General features: G+C 32.6%; 1 protein-coding gene across 7 annotated transcripts in view; it reads left to right on the top strand.

Annotated features, from left to right (window-relative positions):
- Positions 1-20,936, top strand: part of LOC147067385 (solute carrier family 12 member 9) — a 29,712-nt gene extending 8,776 nt beyond the window's left edge. For all 7 annotated transcript variants that reach the window (XM_085954136.1, XM_085954141.1, XM_085954137.1 and 4 more), the window contains exons 4-18: positions 5,862-5,996; positions 6,954-7,088; positions 8,006-8,211; positions 8,931-9,135; positions 10,211-10,390; positions 11,242-11,331; positions 12,110-12,299; positions 12,822-13,023; positions 14,188-14,412; positions 15,224-15,372; positions 16,765-16,935; positions 17,134-17,348; positions 18,770-18,954; positions 19,055-19,167; positions 20,417-20,936. In XM_085954136.1, coding sequence (XP_085810262.1) covers positions 5,862-5,996; positions 6,954-7,088; positions 8,006-8,211; positions 8,931-9,135; positions 10,211-10,390; positions 11,242-11,331; positions 12,110-12,299; positions 12,822-13,023; positions 14,188-14,412; positions 15,224-15,372; positions 16,765-16,935; positions 17,134-17,348; positions 18,770-18,954; positions 19,055-19,167; positions 20,417-20,813 — 2,798 coding nt within the window. In that variant the 3' untranslated portion in view covers positions 20,814-20,936. The remainder of the gene's footprint in view (positions 1-5,861; positions 5,997-6,953; positions 7,089-8,005; positions 8,212-8,930; positions 9,136-10,210; positions 10,391-11,241; positions 11,332-12,109; positions 12,300-12,821; positions 13,024-14,187; positions 14,413-15,223; positions 15,373-16,764; positions 16,936-17,133; positions 17,349-18,769; positions 18,955-19,054; positions 19,168-20,416) is intronic.
- Positions 20,937-27,123: the final 6,187 nt, after the last annotated feature.

Here is a 27,123-nt window from a genome sequence, read left to right as displayed (position 1 = left end):
TTTCGGTTGTAACACCATTATCAAGACTATTCAGATAGGCCGTTTGCCTTTGCTTAAATACTATACGTGTATAGATAGAGACAGAATACATTTTCTTATTCGTTCCAGCAATATTATGAATTTTTACATTATTATTATGTAATATTATTAATACTTTGAAAACCCTAAGTGGGTTTTTTAAAATGGATATCGAAATTTTCAAAATTTATCAAAATTACAGTGTTCGATGGTTATTTATTGACATTATTAATCAATTAAAATATTATTAGTATAATTGTCTTAATCGTGTGTTTAGATTATATTTAATAGTGGCGATGAATACATTACCAAATTTTCATTAATTATGTGATTACTTTTGGATAATTCGCGATTAATTTCCAACTGTTCAAGTAAATTTAATTTTAGACCTTTATTACATATATGCAAACATTGTGGCGTTTCATTGTAGTCTATGCTACATTGGTCAATCTGGCAGGTCAATAAAAACTCGTTTTGAAGAACACCTCCGGTCTTTTAGGAATGGTAAAACAGATTCTCAGTTTGCTAAACATTTGATATCAAACTCGCATAGCATCAGTAACAATGAAACGCCACAATGTTTGCATATCGTCGTCATACAAGAGAAAGTGACCAAGTGCATTTTTTACGAAATTGGTTTTATTGACTATTTGACATCTTACTAACATAATGGTTGCCTGGAAAAAATGACCAACTGAATTTCAGGCTGGAAACATACTATCTCGAATTTATCAAAATGACTATCTGCATTAAGGGGGGACATGCTCGTCGAAGGTCAAAATTGAGTTTTTTATTGTATTTTCAAACCATGATTCTGGACACTCCTTAAACGTTGTAGATAATTTATTTATATAATTTTAAAGCCTTATTATCATTTATAGTTATTTTAAACATTTGATGACTGCATAAAGTATTTTTGTTACATAAAATAGTATTCTTTTAAACCTCTCGCTCTAATGTTTTAGAATATAGTCATATTTCGGTACATAACTGTGCAGTGGTGTTAAGATTTTTTACATTTATTAATTTTTAAACGCATTTATAAAACCATTAGCATAATTTATTACGAGATAATTTTTGTAAAATATTCACGATAAAAAATTATATTGATAATCTCTGTGATCCCAAATTTGACAAGAATTAGGCATTTTATTATTCAAAAAATCGGCAAGATTAACACATTTGAAGATGATTCTAAAGATATTTATTATAAGCTATGTCTTTGACTATTCAAGTGTGATAAACATCTTATGAATAATGATTGCTGTATAATAATTATTGACCTAAGAATAAGGTAGTGTTTTTTTGAAATACGCCATTTCTTTTGTCATTCCCCAGTGGTTAAGCTACAACACACGGCCGTAGCCATAAATTGACAAACTATAATTGAAGTAGGGAGTAAAATGATATTAACGCGCGTGTTTGAACATGTACCGTTTAAAAAAAAATAAAAAAAAAATCGGTTATGTACATGTTCAAACACGTGCGTTAACATAATTTTACTCCCTACTTTAATTATAGTTTGTCAATTTATGGCTATGGCCGTATGTTGTAGCTTAACCACTAGGGATTGACAAAAGAAATGGCGTATTTCAAAAAAACACTACCTTATTCTTAGGTCAATAATTATTATAAAGCAATCATTATTCATAAGATGTTTATCACACTTGAATGGTCAAAGACATAGCTTATAATAAATATCTTTAGAATTATATTCAAATGTGTTAATTTTGCTGATTTTTTGAATAATAAAATGCCTAATTCTTGTCAAATTTGGGATCACAGAGATTATCAAAATAATTTTTTATCGTGAGTATTTTACAAAAATTATCTCGTAATAAATTATACTAATGGTTTTATAAATGCGTTTAAAAATTAATAAATGTAAAAAATCTTAACACCACTGCACAGTTATGTACCGAAATATGACTATATTCTAAAACATTAGAGCGAGAGGTTTAAAAGAATACTATTTTATGTAACAAAAATACTTTATGCAGTCATCAAATGTTTAAAATAACTATAAAGGATAATAAGGCTTCAAAATTATATAAATAGATTATCTACAACGTTTAAGGAGTGTCCAGTATCATGGTTTGAAAATACAATAAAAACTCAATTTTGACCTTCGACGAGCATGTCCCCCCTTAAGGCACATTTTTTGCCAAGCAAAATTGACTATTAGACACATGGTCATTTCTTTTTGTAATCTTTTACAATAAAAAATGACCAAGTGACAGTTTTCCTTGTAGTAGTTATTCTGTAGTAGTGAAGTTAGTCATTTATTTCTTATGAAACGTTTGACGTATCAATTTTCTCTCATTGTAAAGTGATAGAATTCGTTCATTAAATGATCTGTATAAGTAAATTAATGGTGGAAATGTGTCAAAACCAATTCAGAGGTGAGTTGGAATCTATTTGTTTATCCATTGTATAAACATAAACATTTCCAGAGCAGCTCAATCCCAACGAAATAAAAATAAAAATAGTGATACCATATGCAGTGAATGAGTTAAGAACCAAATTTAATTCCACCTATTTGACGCTTGCATTCTGACGATGCTGCTTTAGCGAATCATGGCACCTTAAGAAGGCTCAGAGCAACCGTATACTGAACTTAGAAAACAGATGTTTGCGACAGATACTGGGTGTACAGTGGTATGACTTTATGAGCAACGATGAGATAAAAGATCGCATTAAGTAGCCTCTCATCACGCTGAGAGTGAAGAGGCAACGTTGGACCAGAATTTGAACCTGGCTTGCCCATTCTTTAAGCCAACCGGATTCCGGCGTCATGGAAGGCCGCTAAATACTATCTATAAAGTGTATACGACAGAACTACGGGATGCTGGCTTGACCTGGAACAATGCAAGAAGACTGGCAAGCGACAGGGATTCTTGGAGGCGCCTGGTGTCCATATGCTCCAACTAAAGGGCTGATATGGTCGAAGAAGATCTTAAATTACTTGCTGCCAAAATAATAAAAAATCGGTATGAGCGTGTCAGACCAGGACACATTCTCCATAAAATATTCTTATAACGACGACGTTCAAATCCTGTCAGTGTCGGCCACCACTTGTTCCCCCATTAAAATACTTATTCAAAGAAGAACTCAATATAACCAGGCTAAAAAAAAGAGATTTTGTAAAGTTGTGTGATACTGGAGCAATTCCTCGTGATTATCATGGATGGTACAGATAACTTGCTGAAAATAAGATGCCAGACGTGCCAGACAGGGCACCAGAACCAAACATGGATTCTCAATCTGAAGCAGAGTATTTTGTTACATTAATTCATTTTAATGTACTTATATTTTTGTGACTTTTTTACTTTTTCATGTAAAGCAACTGAGTATATTTTCCATAGAAAATTAAAAAAATGTATTCTATTTTCGCCATTATATTCAGAATGCACTCAAAATAATGTAAATTTAAAGAAAAATACCTATACTTTATTTTTATTTTACCTGTATTCCAAGAATGAAAAGTGACTATCTGCAATTTTTCCATTAATTCATGGGTGGTAAAACTGACCAACTTCATTTCGTATTTTTAAAAGCTAGAACAAAAGTGATTTTTTCAAATATTATAATTTCATTTTAAAAGTAAATATCATATCTACACCCACAAAAATAATCAGAAATGTGAATGCAATATAAGGATTTTTTAGATTGATTACAAATGTTAAAATGGCTCTCCTGAACAATTTACTATTTTGCACTTGGTCACTTTCTCTTGTATGACGACGATATATGTAATAAAGGTCTAAAATTAAATTTACTTGAACAGTTGAAAATTAATCGCGAATTATCCAAAAGTAATCACATAATTAATGAAAATTTGGTAATGTATTTGTCGCCACTATTGAATATAATCTAAACACACGATTAAGACAATTATACTAATAATATTTTAATTGATTAATAATGTCAATAAATAACCATCGAACACTGTAATTTTGATAAATTTTGAAAATTTCGATATCCATTTTAAAAAACCCACTTAGGGTTTTCAAAGTATTAATAATATTACAATTAATAATAATGTAAAAATTCATAATATTGCTGGAACGAATAAGAAAATGTATTCTGTCTCTATCTATACACGTATAGTATTTAAGCAAAGGCAAACGGCCTATCTGAATAGTCTTGATAATGGTGTTACAACCGAAATAGCTATCGACAAACCTTTTAAAAAAAACCTGTAGAATTTAATATTAATTATATTTTCATTTCTTGAACCATAATCTTTTTAAGAAATCTCCAATATTCTGTCTATCATAAATGTATCTTCCGTTACGTGACAATATTGACTATAAAACTCTATTCTTAAAAATGTCTAATTATATTAGTCTATGAAAATTTGTATGCTAAGATTTACCTTTCAACACAAGCATTTTATGAACATGCAAGACGTAGTAGTATAAAATGTGTACATTCATATGGAGTAGTTCTTGCTTTTGTAAATGCAAACATGCTGATTGTACAAGCTACATTAAGGCTGCCAAATCACAGTGATTCGCATGTACTAGAGCAGTGTTTCCCAAACTTTCTACACCTGTGTACCTTCTATAATTTTCGTAACACAGTACCCCTCATCAAAAAAAAATTGCATATACTTTATTAACAATCAAAATATATTTATTTTTTCCTTATTTAGTAGGTACATAATCAAAATAATAATCAACGAAAAATTAAATTCATTCATAATAGAATATAAATGAAATAAATAAAAGTTGTATCATAAATAACATTCATTATAATCAATGAGAAGGATGAAATTGTTTATGTTGAGACGACAAATCATCGTAATTTGGTTCCCTGGTTATTAATTTTAATCTAAGATGCGGTTCCACATCAAAAAGCCTGTTCCTTTTTTTGACTTAATGTCTACGAATGCTGAAAAAGCAACTTCACATAGATATGAAGTAGGAAAAGGCAAGATGTGTTTCAGGACTTCCTCTGTTAACACTGGATACACATGTTGCATTTGCAACCAGATTGATGTTAAAATACACTCCTTATATTTATTTTTCAAGAATCCCTCTGAAGCTAACTCCAACAATAAATTGTTGTTCTCCCACATGCGATAAACCTTCTCGCATGGATGTTGTATCGATGTTGTATTAATGCTTGTTGCACCAGGCGCAGCCAAGTCCCGGTGCAGGGCGTACCCCCACCAAACTCTTCCCGTACCCCAGGGGGTACGGGTACCACACTTTGGGAAACACTGTACTAGAGCTTTGAACTTTAAATCAAAATGGATTACATTTGGCAATTTATTCTGTTTTTATATTTTATTATCTCATTTTTAAAAGGAAAATTTGCGCATTAAGTTTATATTGAATATTATCAATTGGGCGATGATATTAACTATATTTTGTTTTGTGTTTACAATATTCAGGTGGGTCAAGGTTACATAGAAATTATTGAAATTTAGTGAGATAAATGATTGTTATTCTGACAAATTCAGAAGTATAGTAAGTAGGTCATTTATAAAATTAGAAAATACTTGAAACTGAAAGTCGCAGCCATTTAAATTTGGATTCTTTTTGCAAAGTGTTATCTTCCGTGATGTTCATCCCAAGGTATTTAAAGCTAACAACTATACCGATGTTTTGTCTGTCGCTGATCAAAGGAAATCTGAATTATTACGAGTCAGTCGTCAATCATGCAAATATCATTAGTTTTCTTCACATTGTTATTCGAAGATGTTGAGTCAAATTGTTACGCAGTCTTCTAATTTTCTCATGAATGCCCCCGATTCATAGCTTTAGACATGTGATACACGCAGAATGCTGAGTGCGATTTTGAATTCATACATGTATGTATGTTCTTTGTTACAGGATTTATTATCGGAAATGCTGGACTTCTTATAACCTTGTTGCAGTTTGGGATTTCCTACGTCATTCTTATATTTACCGTTTGCTCTGTGTGTGCCATTTCCACCAACGGTGCTATTGAAGGAGGAGGTGTCTACTGTATCCTTTATGAAAAAACAATAACCACCTTCCAATCATCACATGTTATATCGTCTCATCTGAGGAAAAACTCACCAAACGCTTACTTTCGTCAAATTTGAGTAATATATTATATTGATACTAATTAACATTATAGATGTTCAAATCGCCGAATTATATTTAATTCATAATCGTATTTGTAATGTCGAAACAGGACAACTGGAATGCTAGACATTTTCACTCCACAACAAATAATTCTACGAATTCCAGCTTAACCTTTTTTTTAATAAATTTGATCATAAAATATAATTTATTACATATGTCCGGATTTTTTCGGTAAATTTCATTATAATGTTACCCCGTGAGACATTTCGTCAGCTGAATGCAGAACTATTCTAACTCACATTTGAAATATTTTGCAGAAGAGTTTTTTGAAACAGCCTACTTCAGTTATTTATTATTTATGTGGACAAGTGTATGCACCATTTTTTTCATCAATAATCCTACTAAAATATGATGCATCCATTTATCCATAAAGATAATAAATAATTTCAAATAAGTTGTTTCAAAAAACTCTAATCAAAAATTTCAAATGTAAGTTAGAATAGTTCTTGATTCAGCTGACAATTTGTCCATGCGTATGTCAGAATTTTCAGACGTGTTGTACCTTGCTAAATAGCTAAAAAAAATTACTAAACTATGAATTGCAAACTCTATTCTTTGAAAAATGAATATCCCAGCATGAAATTTGTTACATAAAATCACAATACTAATATATTTACTCAATGAAAAATCAAGATTAAGAAATCACATAATATCATGTATTTTTACAGCACATACATTTGCATCACTGGATCACTTTATGATTAATGTACATAATGCAATGAATTTCCATCTGGTATTAGTAATGAATCCCAGTAATTATATCATTATCTATTTTTATTTGTTTGAAATGTTTCCCTTAATTGCTTTTATCAGTCATGATAAGCAGATCTCTTGGTCCTGAATTTGGCGGTGCGATTGGGACCCTTTTCTTCTTCGCAAATATTGTGTCAAGTGCTCTCTGCTTCTCTGCTTGCACGGAAGGCCTTATAGAGAACTTCGGTCCATCAGGTAATTATACACATCGGTACAAGCTATGGACTTCAGTCAACTGTGAAGCCTGTGTATAGTGGAAGTGGTTCTATAAATGTTATGCTCGTGGTGCGCACTAAAAAAGTTGACAGCAGAGATGATGAAGAAAACCTTTCATTGAGATGGAGAGAAAAAGACCTCCGGTCTACTAATTTTCATACAAACTGTGAAGGAATGGAGGAGCAGTTCATTGATGTTGCATAGAAAAATGACAATTAGACAAACTGGAACTTGCTTCAGTACAGAAGGCTCTGTCTGGCAGAAGAATGGTTTCCTCAACATCTTTGGTTGACAACTTCATAAAATCAATTAAACAATATTTTTTTTTATTCCATACTGAATATACATACACAAGATTTATGTAGGTATGTTAGATTCTTAGTTTTACATAATTTAGTACATAATTTTGAGAAACCTCAGTAATATACAATATACCCATTAAATTCTAGGAAAAAAAATTGGACTGAGTATGATTGAATTCACATTTTTCCCGGAAATTTCTGGGTGAGTGCTCTTAACTTTTAAGCTACAGATCAGTCTGAGTCTTGCAAATTAATTCTAATATCTACATTATCCATGATATTGCAAAACGCGCCAATGGAAAGCAGCCAGTTTTGTAATTAAAACAAGGTATTATTACTAACATGATTATAGATGGCGATGGTTATCAAATGATGAATCCTTAATTTTATTGTGATAAATATAAGCATAATGGAAAGATTGGCATTTATTTCTATAATTTATTCATTAATTATAATTGATGCCTGTAAGTTATTAAGTTTTTACCCTTTCCAAAAATATTTGGTACTTTGGTTGGTCCTCCACAGATTGCTGTCTGATTTACTTTATAATTCCAATTCGGTGAATAGTTATAATTAATTTGTGACTGTTGCTAGGTTACCTGGTGAGTGTTGGGGCATGGCGATTAGCCGGCGGTGTGTGGTGGCGAGCACTGTATGGCTCTGCCCTTGCGTTTCTGGCTCTGGGAATAAGTTTGGCGGGTGCTCGCTACTTTGCCAGGGCCAGCTTAGCCATCTGGATGGCTGTCACCGTCACTCTTGCCAGTGTCATGATCAGCTTCTTGCTTCCTGGAGAAAAGCAGGTAACACAAGCAATATCAAAAATAAAACGCTTAGATACCTTAAGTTAAATTTTTTTTATTCAAAATATTATGCAAGACTTAAAAATGTATGATTCTTCATTGAACATACATAATTTGAAAACATCTTGAAAAATAACTTGAAAACTCCTCAGATATATACCCACTAGAATAAATCATATTTGAAAAAAAAATATGATGCTCGATATTTTTTTTCAAATATGATTTTTTCTAGTGTATATCTGAGGTTTTTTTTAAGTTATGTATGTTCAATATATGGAATGTTACATTCTCAAAATCTTGTGAATTATTCGTTGAATAATAGAAATGGTTCATTAATAATAATGCCATGGTGTTATATTATTGGCTGTTTATCCACTCATCTTGACCGATTGTCTTTTCATATGCCATGCAAAATGGCAAATAATTAATCATTTTGTAGAAGTGTGAAGTTCTTTTCAAATTAACATGCAATGCTGGCACTTGTAGCTAACCTAATCAGTAATCCAGATGTCCTTTTTGTTTCACTTTCATTATGTTTAAACTCCATCTATCTTTTATAAAAAGGTTTTCTTCAACATTTTTGATGCCAACCATTTGATCCTTGTTTCATTGAAACAGTCAGTGAATTAATGCCAAACTAGTTCTAATTTTACCTTAGTTATAATAATTTACTTTTACATACCTATTAAGATTTTAATAATGTTAATTATCAATTTCAGGTTTTAATACCGGAATCAAACACTTTGGTAAATATAACATTCGGCAACTACACAGGGCTCACTTCGGCAACATTGATATCCAACCTTTGGCCTGAGTATGGTCGAGATTACAGTAGTGATGGTCAGGAGCAGGTCGACTTCGCTACTGTTTTCGGTGTCCTATTCTCGGGGGTCACCGGTGTTATGGCGGGGGCTAATATGAGCGGTGAGTTTGGGAATATTCAATATTTTGTAACCGTTGACGTATGATAGGAACGAAGTATGTGAAAATTATAATGACACCAAGCATTTTAGTATGCTAGAATCGGATCATACATATTATTCTTTTGTAATAAAATTAAATTTTGAGATAGATACACAAAAATTAACTCTACCTGCATTGTAATAAGAGTCAATAGACAAATTACGTTAATTTATATATCGATGGCAGGGAGAACAATCACGTAAGTCGAATTTTAAGGTTTTTTTTATTAATGAATTATTTCATATTTTTCTTAAAAAATTAGTGTTGCATAAATCAATTTTTTGAAATGATAATTTTTAAAAATTAGGAAAAGATTTCTTTGAAAAAATGTCACCAGACTGCGTCCTGAAACACATGCAATATTGACTTATGTGATTGTTCCCACCGCCCATCGATATGTCATTATGATTTTTTTCCTCCAATGTGTTTGTATTTTAATGCCATTTGTCCATCTTAAAAATACATATTGTATGACAATGTATACTCAAAACAAAACTCTACCTACATTGAACTAAGGTTTCAGATACAGATTTTTGTCAGGTATCTAACCTTCACTGAACAAATTATCTACATATATTATTACTCTTATCAGATTTGTCTGGAATGGTATATAATAAAATATTAATGTTAGGTTACGACTGATATGGGAATAGCATTCTCTGTTTTATATAAATGATGTATGTTGATGAACAGTAATACATACTATCATAGTTCTGTATATGTAATATGGATAGCATATACATTTTAATAGGTATGTACTGATATCTCCAGTTGGGAAAGATGAGTTGACAGTTGTTACAGTATTTTGCCATGATATTTATCAAAAACTCAATTTACCTCGTCTAGACTGGTAATCTAATGTGGAAATGAATTTATTTGATGGATATTCCATATCCAAGGGAGGACACAATCTAATCTTAATTTTACCATCTTGCTAGAATAGAGAAAATACATCACTTGTATTACTAGAAGAAATAACTCACCACAGAAGTACAACACTAGAATGTTTATTTATATTCGATTACTACATTCACAGGAGAACTTACTAACCCCGGCCGCAGTATTCCTCGAGGCACTATCGCAGCTCTGGTGTTCACTGGTTTCACCTATTTGGGACTATCACTCTTCACTGCAGCGTCATGCTCCCGCTTTTTGCTTCAGAACAACTACATCTACATGCTGCCCATCAATGTGTGGCCGCCTTTCGTCGCTGTTGGTCAGAATTCACTCTTATTCAAAATTTATACATGGCATTGCTATCGGTTCTATTGACATTAATATTGGTATTAAAGACATCAGGCATATTTAAGCAGTTGGTTCTATTGTTAAAGAGGAATTTACTACCTACATGCATGCACTAGTGTTAAATTCTGCTTTAAAAATAAATGTGACTGGTAGCATAGACCTGCAAATAAGATTATGTAATTGTTCTACAAAAATTGAAGCCTAAATATATCGTGAAGTGGCTACGAATTTTAGTTGTAGCAAACATCACATTTTTATATTCTGAGATTTTTTAATTTCAGAACTGCATCGAGATAAAATTCCTTACATTAGTTGGTTGCCATCTTGTTTTGTATACAAATGAACCGTCATTATGTATGTAGAGTATATAGATGAACAATCAAATAGTCACAGGGCTTAAAACCGGGGACCTTGGGACCGGAGCGCACCGTTCTTTATTGCTCCGTCTCGTGAAAAAAATAAATTGACCACCTGAGGTAGATAGGTCATATAACAAAAAATCACACTTAATTTTCTACACTATTATATATATAATTTGATTAATTATGTTAATATTTTCATGTGCTCCGGTTCGTAAAATTTTCTATTTCGAGCGCTGAATAATTGTAAACAATACTGTGCCACATGTATATTATAACCAATCATCTATCTATACAGGCCGCCATCTCATTTCAATTCGTCAATGTACAGACTATATTTTTTCTATGGCTATCAATTCAACTACATAAAAAATCATAATTGCACATCAAGTTGTTTCAATACAAAAAGTAATCGTGCAATTTATTACATATCAAATAGTATTATGTATTATTGTATTTTTAGGTGTGTTGACGGCAACATTTTCAGCTGGTCTCTCAAACATGATTGGAGCATCGAGAGTTTTGGAAGCGCTTGTGAAAGATAATCTATTTGGTGAGTTTCAATTATCGAAATATCTTATGATTATTTTATCCATCCTACCAACATCCGAGAAATGTGATAATTTGCATAACGTCATACTTACACCTACCTAATCACTGATTAATTTCCACACAGCCATTTGGGAATTTCAATATGGCACAAGTATAATAAACGAAATAAAGATCTGACTAATATGATGGAATCCTGATTCCCGGGTACGCATAATTTATGTTCTCCCGCTATTGTCCAGTTTAATTTTTACATTTAACCCTCGATTTTGATTTCCCACAATTTATGTCTGAAATGATGCTGTTAATTTCAAAGTCGGTAACCTCCATATTCCGCCATTTTGAGATAATCTCAAAAAAATGTTAAGAAATAACTAGTAATATCTCTAGTATTTCAAATGACACTATTCACCAATATCGATATATCAATCGTTTAATTCTATTTGACAAACAAACAGAGCTAGATTTGATGTTTTATGAATATACATATGACGGAATAGCACTTACAGAATCAGAATCAAGAAAAATATAAAGAAAAGTGAAAATGGAGGTTACCGACTTTGAAACTAATAGCCTAAAATATTTAAAATTCAATTCAATGCATGGCGATTGTTGAAATTAATTCCAGACACATACATATGTGTGTTTCTATTTATAGACATGTCTGCAATGTCTAAGGTTACATAATGACACAGTTTTAATATAGATTTAACATTATGGTTTTTGTTATGACAATACAAATTTATAATAAATAATAAAATAATTGATTCCTTTATATTCAGGTCCTTTACTCCGTTGGTGTACTCGTCCTGCGATCTGCGTACTGGTGTCATGGTTTGGTGTACAGGCTGCCCTATTGGGAGGTTCCTTGACGGCCATTGCCCGTGCCAACTGTGCCCTGTTCTTGCTTAGCTACCTTGCTGTCAATCTCGCGTGTCTTGCTCTGGAATTGGCCGGAGCACCCAACTTCAGGTGTGTTTTGTACATTAGTATTCTGATTCACAATGGATTATGTAAATTTGGAGATTTAAAAAAAAAATACTGCAGCCATATTCATTCCATAAATTTATACAACTTGCCTTCACTATGCATTTCCTATATTGAATTGAATAATGAAATATATATAATAACCTTTAGTAGGTTATTTTAGTACTAATGCAAAGACCTTTTCCATGATAAAGTATTTACGATAGATTAATCAATGGCTTATCTTTAAAATGTTCTCAAACTTGATTTAACTTGTTCTGAGATCGTAAAATACGAATTGATTCAATGGAAGAAGATTATTTATTACTTCTGTAATATAAATCACATGAATAGGTTTGATCTAGAATTAAGACACAATGAGTTTAGCAAATGGCTAACCATTCCTCGTAAATCTTTTAAAGATAACGTCAACACTGATTTCCATATGCTCCGCTTAATACCGAAAATGCTAATAAAGAAACTGTTTCTACTATTTTTACACTGTAATTATTTAATTTATATCATCAGGCCGACATTCAAATGGTTCTCGTGGCTGTCTGCGTTGTGCGGATTATGTGGCGCATTGGCCATGATGTTCGTGGCCGCGTCGGCCTTGGCAGGGGCGGCACTGGTGCTTTGCATCATCTTGGTTATTGCGCTCAATCTCGCATCTCCTGCTGCAGCCGCACAACCCTGGGGATCCATATCGCAAGCCCTAATTTTCCATCAGGTAATAAACATAGTAATTGACCATCAAATACTAACATTATATCAATTGTTTGAACTTTTTCTGAGTATGATCAAAGACCACAGATGTATAAGGCATGTCCTCCGGTAACCGGACAAAACAGAACAGTGACAGAACAGAACATGACAAAACAGAACAGCCAGGGGAAAAATAAAACATTCATTTTTGTGGAATCTATTTATTAATTAAATACTTATAAAACTTAAGTTTATAAACGAAATATATATAAATATCATTCACTGTTAGGTATATATCTTCTTCTTCGACCATGTCCGATCCTAATAGGATCATATGGGCCTCCACAGAGTAGAGGTTTGTATTAACAGATTTTGTTTTTACGAGAAATGGATGTCAGCCACTTGCTCAACATATTAGGTCCATACCCTGACTCACACACATATTGAAAAACAATATGTGTACTTGCCAGACTCAGGATTCGAACCTGGGACCCACGGCATGATAGTCCAACGCTTATGCCGCGTGGCCACCGTGGGCGTTAGGTATATATAGGTATATTTTTTTTATAAAACCGTTATTTTGAAAATAATCCATTTTTTTATTTATAGAGTAAGTATATAACGTTTTGCATGATACGGGAGCTGATGACCCAGAAAGAATATTGGCAATTGGGAACGGTGATCTGGTCTCATTGAAGATGTCATTTATGGAGATGGAACATTTGATAAAGCACCCAGCATGTTTTATTAGCTGTATACATGGCATGACAATATTGGAAATTCATATCCTCCATTATTTTTTTTCCTTTTACAAAAAAAGAATACAATGAAGTTCTCACATATTTCTTCTCAACCTACATCGAAGGAGTTGCAGGAAGATTACCTCTCTTTCCAATTAGAACATGGAATCATTTTGAGGCTGCTGCTGAGAGATGTCCTAAGACTACAAATTGTTGTGAAGGTATTCACAATGCCTTAAACTCATTATTTCATTGTAGTCACCCAAGCATTTGGAACCTGTTAAATGCTAGATTAATGCGTAGGTCTTTGCGAGCCTTTAACCGAGTGGCTTTGTTTTTTTGTTTTTGTTAATAACATACCTAATTTGGAAAGTAAAGCAACAGGTAAGATGAGAATCATTCATAGCTTTGCCTGCATAATTGTACCATGTTGAATTTGATTGGATCAGGTGCGCAAATACCTTCTGCTGTTGGATACCCGCAAGGAGCACGTCAAGTATTGGCGACCGCAGATCCTACTGCTGGTGGGGTCGGCGCGAGGAGCTCCTCCACTGGCCAGCTTCGCCAACTACCTCAAGAAGGGAGGGCTGCTCGTGCTTGGACACGTCAGCTCTGCCGACCCCCCCATGCCCCTGCCTCACAAGCCTTGGTTGCAGCTTGTCGACCATCTCAGGGTAAATGATAGTTTTGTTATATTATGTATTGACAAACTCAAATGTGAGATAATAAATTGTAGCTATTAATATCTATATACAGTGGAACCCCCCCACGTAAGAGCATACATAAGTGAAACGGCAAATAATTTTCAACAGTAGGTGGGACGAAATTTTGCACTCGTCGCCAATCGAAGACCAACAGTCGTGGTGTGAGCACGTCAATTTGTTTTGTGATGGCGTCGGAGGAATATATTCTTAAATCGTGTAAAGATGACTAAAAACGTTACGCATGTACTTGAAAAAGATAACATGTCAATGAATATACTATTATTATTACTAATATAACAATAAACATAACATTAAATGGACGCATGTTGATTTTTTATGACAAATTATATTTCGTTCGGTTCGCGTCGTTTGCACAATCTGCGCATCGCCTAGTCACAATCTTTTTAGACTATGCCTCAGCTGAAGTATAGCCTTAACATGATCGGAATTCACTTTTTCCTCGCTATTTGCGTATAGTTTCTGTAGTCTCGTTTTATTTTAGTATGATTAATTACAGGATTTACCTTCTTATTTTACATAACTAATGTGCAAAAGAATTCAAATTCAATTAAAATTACATAATATATTAAATATTCAACTTATTACAACACATTCAATCAAATGCGTGAAAATCATTGAAATGTGTGGTTTCTTTTTATAGACACGTCTGTATTGCCTAAAGCCAATGTCACATAATGCTAATGGTGGGCAATCATTTATTTTAGCCACATAGAACTTAGGTAAAAACACTTATTTATGGAATTGCATGATTACCTTTCAGATTAAAGCATTTGTGGAACTCTGCTTAGCGGATTCAGTAAGATCTGGCGCACGTCAGTTGGCTCACCTCAGTGGATTGGGAGCCATGAAGCCAAACACTCTGATGCTAGGATTTCACGGAGACACACCACTTACCGACTTCTTATCAAGGTATAAAATCAAACATCACACTTTTGTGTTCAGATTTTTTATTTTCAGAACTGCACTGAGATATATTTTTTTACATTAGTTGGCTGCCATCTTGTTTTGTATACAAATGAACTGTCATTATATATATTGAGTATTTAGATGAAAAATCACAAAAATAGTAAATAACAATATGTCACATGTACATTATTTATAACCAAACATCAAAACAGGCCGCCATCTTATTTCAAAGCATCAACGTACATAATATTTTTTTTTCTATGTCTACCAGTTCAATGACATTTAAAAAAATCATAATTACATATCAAGTTGTTCTAGGTATATAATCAACTCATTCATGTAGATCAGGCATGCCCAACCCGCGGCCCAAATTAAGACTTTGCGGCCCAAGGCCCAATTGAAGTTTTCTATATTTTGCATTTTGGTATTCATACAATACAAAAGAAATCTCATTAATTTACCACATTTATATTATATTTTGTGAAAATAGAACTTTCTTGTTGTGCTGCGTGCTAGTACCTGTTTTTATGCTTATGCCGGCTCCACACACTCCGTATTTAATAGTGGCTGTAAAGATTTTTTTAAATATTCTAATGAAGTTACAAAATTAATTAAAGAATCCGATACCAGATTCGCATTTATGCAAAAGTATGAGGAAATGTTCAAAATATTCTTAATTCATTTAACGTGGAGGTGGAATCAGCGCCTCTAAATTTACAAATGATAGAGTTAAAGTGCATGTTCGAAGGGAATAAGCTTGAGTTTTATTAGAAATATATCCTCGAAGATAAATTTCCAAAATTATAACGACTGACAAATTACAGCAGCATTTGGGACTAAATATCGCTACGGATCGTTCTTTTCGAAATTAAATGTAGTAAAAACAAAGTGTGGCAGCAGGTTGCTTGATGAAAACACGACCAATCAACTGCAATGCGCTTCAACTAAATTACCAGTCAATATGAAAAAGATATCACACAATATACAAAAACAAGTGTCACATTAATTATAAGGTAATACAATATTTTGAATAAGTTCTTTGTTTTATTTTTTTTATATGTTTTTTTTTTACAATTATAGCAGTTGTGAAATTATATGAAAATAGATCAATGCTTATAATATTATTATTATAAGCATTGATCTATTTTCATATATTATTACTTTATACCATCTTCTTCGGCATTACAACCCAATATGTACAGCAACGTCTTCAAACCCATCAATCTGTGGCAAAAATAGTTTTTACTTCGTCACACTTTTGAGATGCTGAAGATGACATTCAACTCCACAAATAACTAATTTTCACCATAACGTCCATAACATCCCTTTGGCTTAGCATCCTTGATATTTTGTATACTATATAAAATTAAGAACGTATTTGTTTTTTATTTCTAGGGAAGACTCCCCGTTCCACAGTGCATCTTTGGAAGCGTCTTTTCCTCCTTTGGAAAGGCATCTTTCTGGTCCTGCAGAGTTTGTTGCATTGCTCGCTGACATCATCACCATGGAGAAGAATCTTTGCCTGTGTCGTCATTTTCATAATCTCAAGATGAACCAAGTCATCAAGTGAGCGGGTCAAGACTATTTTTAGTGCTATTGATGGGGCTGCTAATAGCTTTATTACATCAAATTTATAAACAAACTCTTTCATTCCTTGAATTCAGGTTGTTTAAAATCAATCGCTAGTTTCTTTTGAATAATCATCAATTTTTCTTTTATGAATCTGAAAATACAAGACTAATGTATTTTTGTGTATATTTATAGGACATCAGAACTGAAGTATATCGACATTTGGCTGTCAGACTTTGCTAACCCATCGAGCGGTGACCCATTCTCCGTATCTGGACTGTTTGTTCTTCAGTTGGCTTGCATTCTCAACACTCAAGCCAGCTGGCGAAGACTCAAGTTGAGAGTCATGCTGACCGACACAGCTGACATCGCCCCTTCAAGCTCCTCTTCCAGTTTTCCATACAATCACGGTCAGTCAGACTGCATGCATGCATTTTTTAAAAATTTAATATTTGCAATTTTGCAGTTCTTATCGTTCTGAATCCCAGTCTTCCAAGATAGCTCCCTCTGCCGGGTCCTTCCACTAATTCTGATCACACTTCCGTTTCCATCATTCATTTGTCGAGAGCACTGAATATTCCGTCAACTGATACAATAATTTTTGATGTGAGTGAATGTAAAAAAAAATTAAATAAGTAGGCAGCTAAATATTGTTATTTTTGTTTCTGAACAGAAAACATAAACCTCCTCAGAGTTATATTAACAGAGTTTTTATACCAGAGATGGTTGATAGATATTCACACAACTCATATAGTCTTCTTGCTATAAGCCATAATAATTTTGCCAGATGTGGGATTTGATCCTGCAATACTGCAGATTAAACGATGAATCCCTCGTAATCCAGTGTGTAATGCCCTGATTCTCATATCAGAGTTTTCAGGTTCGATTCCCGGTGAAGTCACAATATATGTATATATCCTAACTGTTTCTGTGATAATTGGTGCCGATGTGGGCTATTGTAGTGTTAAAAAACAAATAGAGAAAACCTTTCCTACGTTTCATAGAAGTGTCACTTGATCCAAAATAATTACATATTGCATAACTACATCCCAGTGGCGAAGGGTGGAGATATAAATAGTCCCCAATAAACATTGTCAGTCATGCGTATTTGTTTTTATTAAACTAAGACTACAATTTATAGATGGTGTTGGTTAGTTTTTAAAAATAAATTAAACCCTGCCTAAACCAAACTATAATAGTTTTGGTATATTTTGGGCGATATGTCAAAATTTGTACACACTTTTTCATTCATACATATTTTCGTTGGATTAAGAATAGGTACATATTACACAAATTGGTGGTTAATTTTTTTAAATTTATTAAGCCCTGCCTAAACCAAACTATAATAGATAAAAATATATTATTCTATCTGTAAAATAGGTACCCAAAGTTATGTGTGATTTAATTGCATAAATTTAGATATTTTATAGGTAGATAAATATTTTTTGACTACATATTATCTATTATGGGTTGGTTTTCGGAGGGTTTAATTGAATTTTATAAACTAACCAACAGAATCTGTAAATTGTAGTCTTATTTCAATGAAAACAAATACATATGGCTGACAAAGTTTAATGTGCACTATTTATGGAGGATCTCAACAGCCTACCTCCACCCCTCGCCATTGCTACATCCTATTGTCATCATTTGATTTATTCAACATAAGATAATAAACTTACTTTTACCTCTCGGTGTGGATAGTTAGTTGTCCGTTAATTTGATGTATGTATTGGAAAATCTACCAAGGGTAAAAATCGATGTAGAATGAAGTTAAAATATAGTATATTATAACAAGTCTTAATGTTTTAAATCTGAATGAAATTATTTTCAGGTGGTTCAGTGAACTCCGTCCATAACGATAGTTTGTTAGAGGATATGAGCGGCAGCGGAAATGCAGGTGTTTGTACAACCGAGACAGAGGTAGCTGTCGCCCGTCTCGCTTCATCTATCCGACCTGCACACTTAAGACTGTCTGAGTTACTTAAGCTACTCAGAATACAAGCCACCATACATAAGGTTAATGTTTTACTCTTTGAATAATATCTGATCTAATGCTAAATGAACGTTGAATACAAAGCTGGTGATTCTTCTTTACTAAGTTACTGATCATTTTTAGGTGGCTGAATGGACTGACAAAGTGGAAAGACTGCGAGAGGATGGTATTTATCCGGAGGGCTACCAATTTACTGGGGCAAGACGCTACAATCTACCACAAACTTATATCAAAGGGTAAAAACTTTTACTATTTTACAAAATAACATCCAAAAATGTAAATTTTTCAACAATAACATACAAAACATGTGGGGTTTGAATGAAATCTTGGAATTTTGACTAAAAAAACTACGGAAACATTATATTATAAACATATATAATAATAAAATGATCAGATTACCTGCCTCTTCCGTTATGGCAGCTATCAACAGTAGGTTTGTATCGAAGTATTAGCACTTATTGTAACAATTACATTAAGTCAGGGGAGGGCAAACTGTGGCATGTGGCCCGCCGGGTATTTTTTTGAGGCCCGCCATCATTAATTGTACTTTTGATTACGAATAACTTTTTTTATAATTTTTTAAATAATATTGACAAAAGGTTAAAATTTGAAGAATTTGTTGTTTCATAAATGTATTATCTCAGTACATCTTCCTTGCGTCTCGTCTCGCACTATGTAAGCATTATTTTCTACGTTGAACATCGATTTCAATAGATATTGATAGTGTACCAACAGAGCTACAACTTGAGATTATTGATCTGTAGTGTGACACTGATTTAGGAGAATTGCATCGTCGTGAAGAAAACTCCAAATTTTACAATGCCCTTAATTCAGACAAATTCGACTAACTTAAAGGTTATGCAAGAAAAATGTTCGTTATTTTTGGATTAATCGATATATGTGAACACACATTTTCGATCATGAACCTTAATAAAAATTCTTTACGATCAAAATATCTCCAATGCCCATTTACAAGCAGTTTTGAAAATATCAACTACAAAATTAACACCTGAATTTAAAAAATGTTCGAAAATGTACAACAGTTTCATTCTTCTTAATTTTTTTGTAATGTTTATTTTTCGTGATAATAAATAGTGTATATCTAAAAATAGTATTTTACTTGCGGCCCGCCCCTCATTTTGAATTCTTGTATTTGGCCCTCCATCCAAAAAGTTTGCTCCTCCCTGCATTAAGTGCTAATACTTCGATACAAACCTACCGTAGATAGGCTGCCGTAGCTGCCGAAAGCGGTCTTGTGTATAGAATAGATGCGATGCAGTACTTTAAAATATACATACATACCTTATTAAATAGTTTTATAAACAATAGGAGGTCTACATTACTATAATCTGAGTCAGTAGTTATTTAGTTATAGTATATCAGTTTAGGTACCTTAAATGTCAAAAACGGATGTTTTAGAAAATATGTGTTAGATTTAATAAACTTAATTTTCAATAGATCTCATTATTCAATGTATCTTTCTAGAGTGAATCAAATGATAAAGAGCTACTCATCTTCAGAAACGGCAGTTGTCTTTATTTTCCTCCCCCCACCGCCGAGAGAATCCAATGGATCGAATTCAAATTCAAACTCAACCTCGCTGTCCCACTCTCACTCTTCTCCAAAAGACCCGTTTGGCCTGGCCCAAGCTTCGTCAGAGCTGGTTTCTGATCTGTCCGGACACAAAATGAAAGTACCCGATTTCACTGGTAAAAAAATGAGAAGCGAACATGTCATGGACTCCCAAGAGAGAGAAAGAATCCTACTCGAAGAGTGCCCGGAGAGGAAACAGTACCTTGCACTTTTGAGGGGAATGACGGATGATCTCCCGCCTACTGTGTTAGTCCACGGGCTCAAGGCTGTCACTTCTACTCTATTGTAAAGAGTACATTTTATATAAATTAATTGAATTAATTAAAAAATTGTCAAATTAATGCAATGGTAACCATTGTCATTGTTCTTTTGTACTAACATCATTGTGATTTATTATGTAATTTCCATTAGCAATATTATATAAATTTTATTTTATGACACATTTTATGTATTATTTATGTTATGTATAATGGTTTTTAAGTTTATTAATTAGGGTAAAAAGTATTTGGTAAATAACTATGAAAACAAGTACTACTTTTTTAAGTTTAGTTTATTTATGTTGAATTTGAAAAAAGAATCATCGATTATTCTTAATGTTCAATGATTTTTTCTCACATAAATATTAATATGCCAAACACGTCTAATCGAGTGTATACTATTCACGAAATCCTTGCATCAAATCGAACACAAGTATTATACAGCGCATAGTTTGGGAAATACATGTATCTACATACAAACTAACTGTATCCATGTAAAATTAGAACTTTGACTTGTTCTTGATCACTATCTGTTTTGATTGATTATAAAATGTCCTGGAGTACTGTCACGTGAGTTGGACTTTACGCCAGAAATTATGCACCTCTGAAAAGTAGTGTTATTCTGAAATCTTTGTTTTGAGATTAATAGTGATACGCTCATTCAAAAATTATACCATGGATACTGCACATTACCACTCTAATACTTATAGCGTCATTTGTTGTCGAAATTAAATAATGATTTTTTAGCATTATATAGACTGGACACATTGCACAATAACACTCTTTTTCCGAAGAAGGGCTCAATTGTATTTTCAGTCATATTATAATGTCATCATAGGTATTCATCACCCTTCTATTTGTCAGTATTGTTATATGTCTTTTATTTGTAATTAAGTTTATAGTTATAGTTAAAACATGACTTGAAATAGAACCATGAAATAAAAATTTCGGTAGAATTATGGTAATAAAATTTTCTGAATGTATCTAAAGAATTGAAAAAGTATTTAGTTTTAATTCATTTGTCAGCCATAATATAATAAATTTGTTAACGAATTGAAATTTAGTAAGTAAATTTAATATTTGTTATTATATTTAATAATTTAATTTTCATTCATTATTTACAATAAAATTTATTTATGTGTGTTAAAACGTTATAATAATTATGTATTATTTTTTATTACTGCAATGTCTACTAGTATTTTATAATTATGAATTTGAAAGTTTTTTTACATGTAAATGAAACGTGATATATTTTTTGGTTTAGTAATTTTTTTACATTTACTTTAAAATTAAACAAATTTACCATAATGGGTCGTCCATATATGACGTCACGTCTTGATGGGGGGAGCCGATCTGATTCAATGTGACGATTTTAAATGAAAAGGTTAGGGGGGGGGGGGGGGGAGAGATCACAAAGCTAACAACATACAAACATTTTTTTAGAGTATAAAATATTTCAATGACAGTTAAAAATGTATCGTAATTTAGACATGTCACAATGGGAACGGAGGGATCAAAAACAGATTTATGGATGACCCTTTATGAACAATAATTTATTGTTATAGTGAAAACTTACATGACGAGTACATGATGTAAATAAATCATTAGAATTTGTTATATTATAGTAAACTTTGGAATATAAGAATGGTTGAATATAATCATAATAAACCTTTGATGGTGCTCTGTTTCATATCAATCAAATAAATGTCCATTTATGTAAGTCTAGGGTTATCACTATTCTATGTATTATGCAATTATTGAAACAGTTATTTTTTTGTACTTCTATATACTTACATTAAGTTAATAAATAATGCATATGAACAGAAAAAATGAAGTCAAATTCCTAGAGCTGTAATAAATTTAGTAATGTATCCTATAATAATATTATATCTGAATGTCATGTCTTTTTATATTGAAACTAAATCTAATGGTAACATGTATAATATAACGTGTAAACGTGGTAACATGTATAATATAACGTGTAACGTTACAGGTAACGTGTAAAATATTTTAATAAATTTTTAAAAATAATATTCAAGTGGTATTTATTTTTATCCTCTCCACCTTAAATTGTTGTCCTTTTTAAATTAAATTTCTTAGATTCAGAGGGAATTTTTTTTCCAGATTTAAGAATTTTAAGATTTGCAAAACTTTGTTCACATAAACCGTCAGCAAAACTTTTCAATCCAGCATCCCATCTCATAATCAGGAATTCAAAAAAGTTGAAAAATCACAAAATTTCTAACCAAGAGTAATATTTTTTAAGAATGTAACATTTTTTCATCATTTAAAACAATCTTAGAAACATGCTCAATAGAAAAAAAAATGCAACAACTGGGACTCGTGACATAACTTCTACTTTCCGGGTGATGCTTTCAATCATTCAAACTACTTGTTCAACAAACAGTTCTTCCCATAAATGATTCTCAATATTTATAAAGTGGAATTCATCCCACTTGATAAGGTTTCATTCGGGAATGTTTCTGTAATTTTTCAAAATGAGCAATGTAGGTATTTTAAAATACAATCAATTTTATAATATCGTTACCTAAAATGACAAAACAGGAGAGTCATTTTACTTACGAGATCGAGAGCACTTCCACATCATATTTTTAATGGATCACGGTAGAGCAGAGGCAGACTTCTTATAGAAAGAGGCCTTTAAAGTGGAGTTGAACAGAATTGACATTTTTTGATCGATACAGTTTTAAAACCTCGTTAGTAAGAACACTGATTCGAAATTCGCCGTAATTCGAAATTTTCCCGAAAAAAAAGTCTCTTGAACATTATTTTCATATAAAAGCATACCTTTAATTCGAATTTCGTAATTTGAAATGATTTCAGAGTCCCTGACATACAAAAATATTCAATAAATCGTAGTACACTATTTCATGAGCAAGTCATTGAAAATTGTGACAGACTTTTCTTAAAAAATCAAAAATTACTTATTTTAACACATTGATCGCCAACTAGTTTTACATAAAATATTTAAAAAATGATTATTTGTTTCTGATGTTTTATTTGATAGGTTATAATAGAATATAATGTTTTTTTTTCATTTTGATGATTTTTTTTACGTAAATATTGGATTTTATGATGTGCCGGCCACATGTGTCCGTCGCGGCGCCAACAAGTTAATTTATTCTATTGCGCCGGGCCGGCCATTTCGCCGGTCACCTGTCCATATGTGTTGACGAGAGCATGGTGCCATTTCGCGGTCGAATTATATTTAGATTTAGATAGTATAATAAACAGAAAAGGCACAAATACGGAATAAAAGTTTTCAAATTGGGTAGTATAATACCTGGATACATATAAACTGCAAATATACGTATACATACCTTATAATCATTTTTTTATTATTTACATATTTTTTATAACTTACATTTTTATAATCTATTTAATTTTTATTTTTATATCAATAAAAACACATTTACAATTTATTATTATTATTATTATTATTTTTTCATTATGTACATTCTTTACATTAGCGAGCCTATATTTTGTGACTGGGAAGACATATTTTCAGACCAAGTGGCAGTAATATACAGAAGGGCCATGCCGGTCACCGCGTATCGAAAAATGCACTGCGCGCGTGCCCGCCGGCGCTGTAGAACAACTCTAAGGCAGGTCTTCTTTGCCGGTCACCTGTGACCCCCATGGCGATCAACGTGTTAAGAAGGTAATAAAAATAATCCTGACATTTTATGACCCAATTCGGTAGGCACATCTATGATCGGAAACAAAATTAATGAAAATCAAAAATTTATTTTTTCAAAATTTTAGTATTTTTCCCGCACACATTTCATAATTCGTAGTTCGAATTTTTTTTCGATTTTCGGTCCCATGGAATTCGTTATTAACGAAGTTTTACTAGTATGGAATTGAGTATCCCAAAAAATTATTCTTCATAAATATTGTTCACACAACCTTCACTCTGTGGAGGGGCAATATGTTCAAGAGATGATTTCAATACCTTCTCTTTTATCTACTAAGAGTTATTTATTATCTTTTAATTTCAAACATCTCTTCATTCTTCTTCATTTAAAATCACCAGTCTACATATTGTATTAATTCTCATGTACCAATCTCTTTCATAATTTTTAAGTCTTCAAAGTACTCTGTTACAGGACAGACAAGGTGCCACTACAAATTATTTTTGTTCATATGAGTGGTCTAAAACTTTTTCCAATTAGATATACTGTCGAGCTCGCTTATTACGATCACGGATATAGTGAGATCTCGGATGTAACGAGGAAACATTCATTTTAGTTTATGATTTTCTCCATACATTTATTCACTTTTAATACGAGCTACTTATCGGTTATACCGAACTAAACTATGGTCAAAAAATTTCTTAAAAGTATTAATGTGTCGATTGTTTAAAAACACTCGACCCTAAGCAATAAAATCTGACCGGACAGGATGCCGCCGGAATTGGATTACGTTTATGACACTAGTTAAGTGTCTAAGTACCAACCTAATTGGTGTTTTCGCTGACAATATTGAAGAAGTATATACACGCATTTGGTTGAAATTGCATGTAAAAAATCCAAGGTTTGTGAAGTCACTCACCAAAGTTTCATTGCAATCGGATTAATGGTATAGGAACGCATACGAATAGAAGAAGAAGATGGTTGTACTCATTCAGAAACCTTTACGGGTGTTACGACAACAACTGACGAATGCAATCGGATGAATGGAATAGGAACACATACGAATGGAAGAATATAGAATAGAAGAAGAAGAAGATGGTTGTACTAATTCAGAAACCTTCGCAGGTGTTGGCACAACCACTGACGAAAGTTTCATCGCAATCGGATGAATGGTATAGGGACCATACGAATAAAAGAAAATAGAATGAAGAAGAAGATGATGATTTTTATAATTCAGAAACCTTCGCGGGTGTGCATACAACCACTTACCAAAATTTCATCGCAATCGGATGAATGGTATAGGAACGCATACAGGACAGACAGACGGACAAACAGACAGACAGTCAGACATTCATTTTTATATATAAGATATAGCCTATACTCTTCGCGCAAGTGCAAGCGATAAGTTCACAAAGTTTTATCGCAATTGGATGAACAGTATGGCAGCGCATAGAATACGAACAAACAAACAAACAAATATTGATTTTTATATATTAGATATGGCAATATTCCCGAGTAATAAATAACATCAGTTTTTTGACAGAAGAGGCAATGTGAGACGATTTGCTGGCGAAAATTTTGTTTAATAGAATTAATGAAAATGTAGTATTCTAAGCTACCTCATTGTTACTTTTGTTTCTCCAAGGACAAACACTTAGAACCTTGTAGTTCTCGACTCGTGATTTGTATACATGTCATATAATACTTATTAAAACTTTTTACCCGGAGCAAGCATTAGGTCTCGGAGCGGACCAACTCAAAAAAAGGTCCGCTCCAACGCTTTGGATATAACAAGTAACGCTTATAACGAGCACATTCAGTCAGTCCCATCTTCCTCGTAATAACCAAGTTCGACTGTATGTAAGATTTTATATGAGTTATGACCAAAATGTATGAACTTGAGAAATAATAGTTGAGTTTCTAAGGCGCAATGCACATTAAAATTTAACTCGACATGATATAGCCATAAATCTTAACCAACCGTAATGTTTCAAGTCTCTCTCTTTCTCCCTTTACAGTGATGCAACACGACCTCTTGTCAAAACAGATAAACGTCATTGTGCATCTGACGAAGGAGCAGTGATTTGTATTTGCGGTAGTATTGGGTACATCGGATTGGGTTATCAGTTAGAAAATATCGTCACTGTTCTGGCAGAAAACACTAATTCGAAAAAATGACATATTGAGTTAGTTATACCAAAATGTTCCTTATTTCAAACTTTACCGTCTGGAAAAACACACTAATTTTTATAAAATATACATTTACTTAAAAACAGTTTTGTGCAAACGCACTAAATGAAAAAATACGAAATGTTGCCTGGAAATAACAACTAATTGAGTTAGTGTTTTCTGCCAGAACCATTTTTGCTTTTCACCTTATACTGGCAAGCGACTTAGTGTCTATATTCTCTACATTCTACAACAATATGATCTGAGAGATTGACAGTGCCTGATTAGCAATTATAAATATTGCTTTTAATCTTCACAGTCCTTTTATTTATTCAAGTATTATTTTATAATCATAATCGACAACAAGCCACTGATGTATAAAGCACATTAAAAAGATTATTTACATGTAGTCCAGCTGCGTTACCTAACAACCCGTATACATCATCAGAGAGACATACTTTCTTCTGTGATTTGTCTACTTGAGATGATTGTATACACGAAAGGTTATGGTACCAGG

Source organism: Rhyacophila brunnea, unplaced genomic scaffold (genome assembly GCF_057557595.1).
Source record: "Rhyacophila brunnea isolate RB1 unplaced genomic scaffold, BYU_Rbru_1.0 scaffold_4, whole genome shotgun sequence".
In the NCBI taxonomy this organism is placed as follows: domain Eukaryota; kingdom Metazoa; phylum Arthropoda; class Insecta; order Trichoptera; family Rhyacophilidae; genus Rhyacophila; species Rhyacophila brunnea.
Note: the sequence above shows the minus strand (reverse complement) of the source record. Positions and strands in the feature narration are given on the sequence as shown.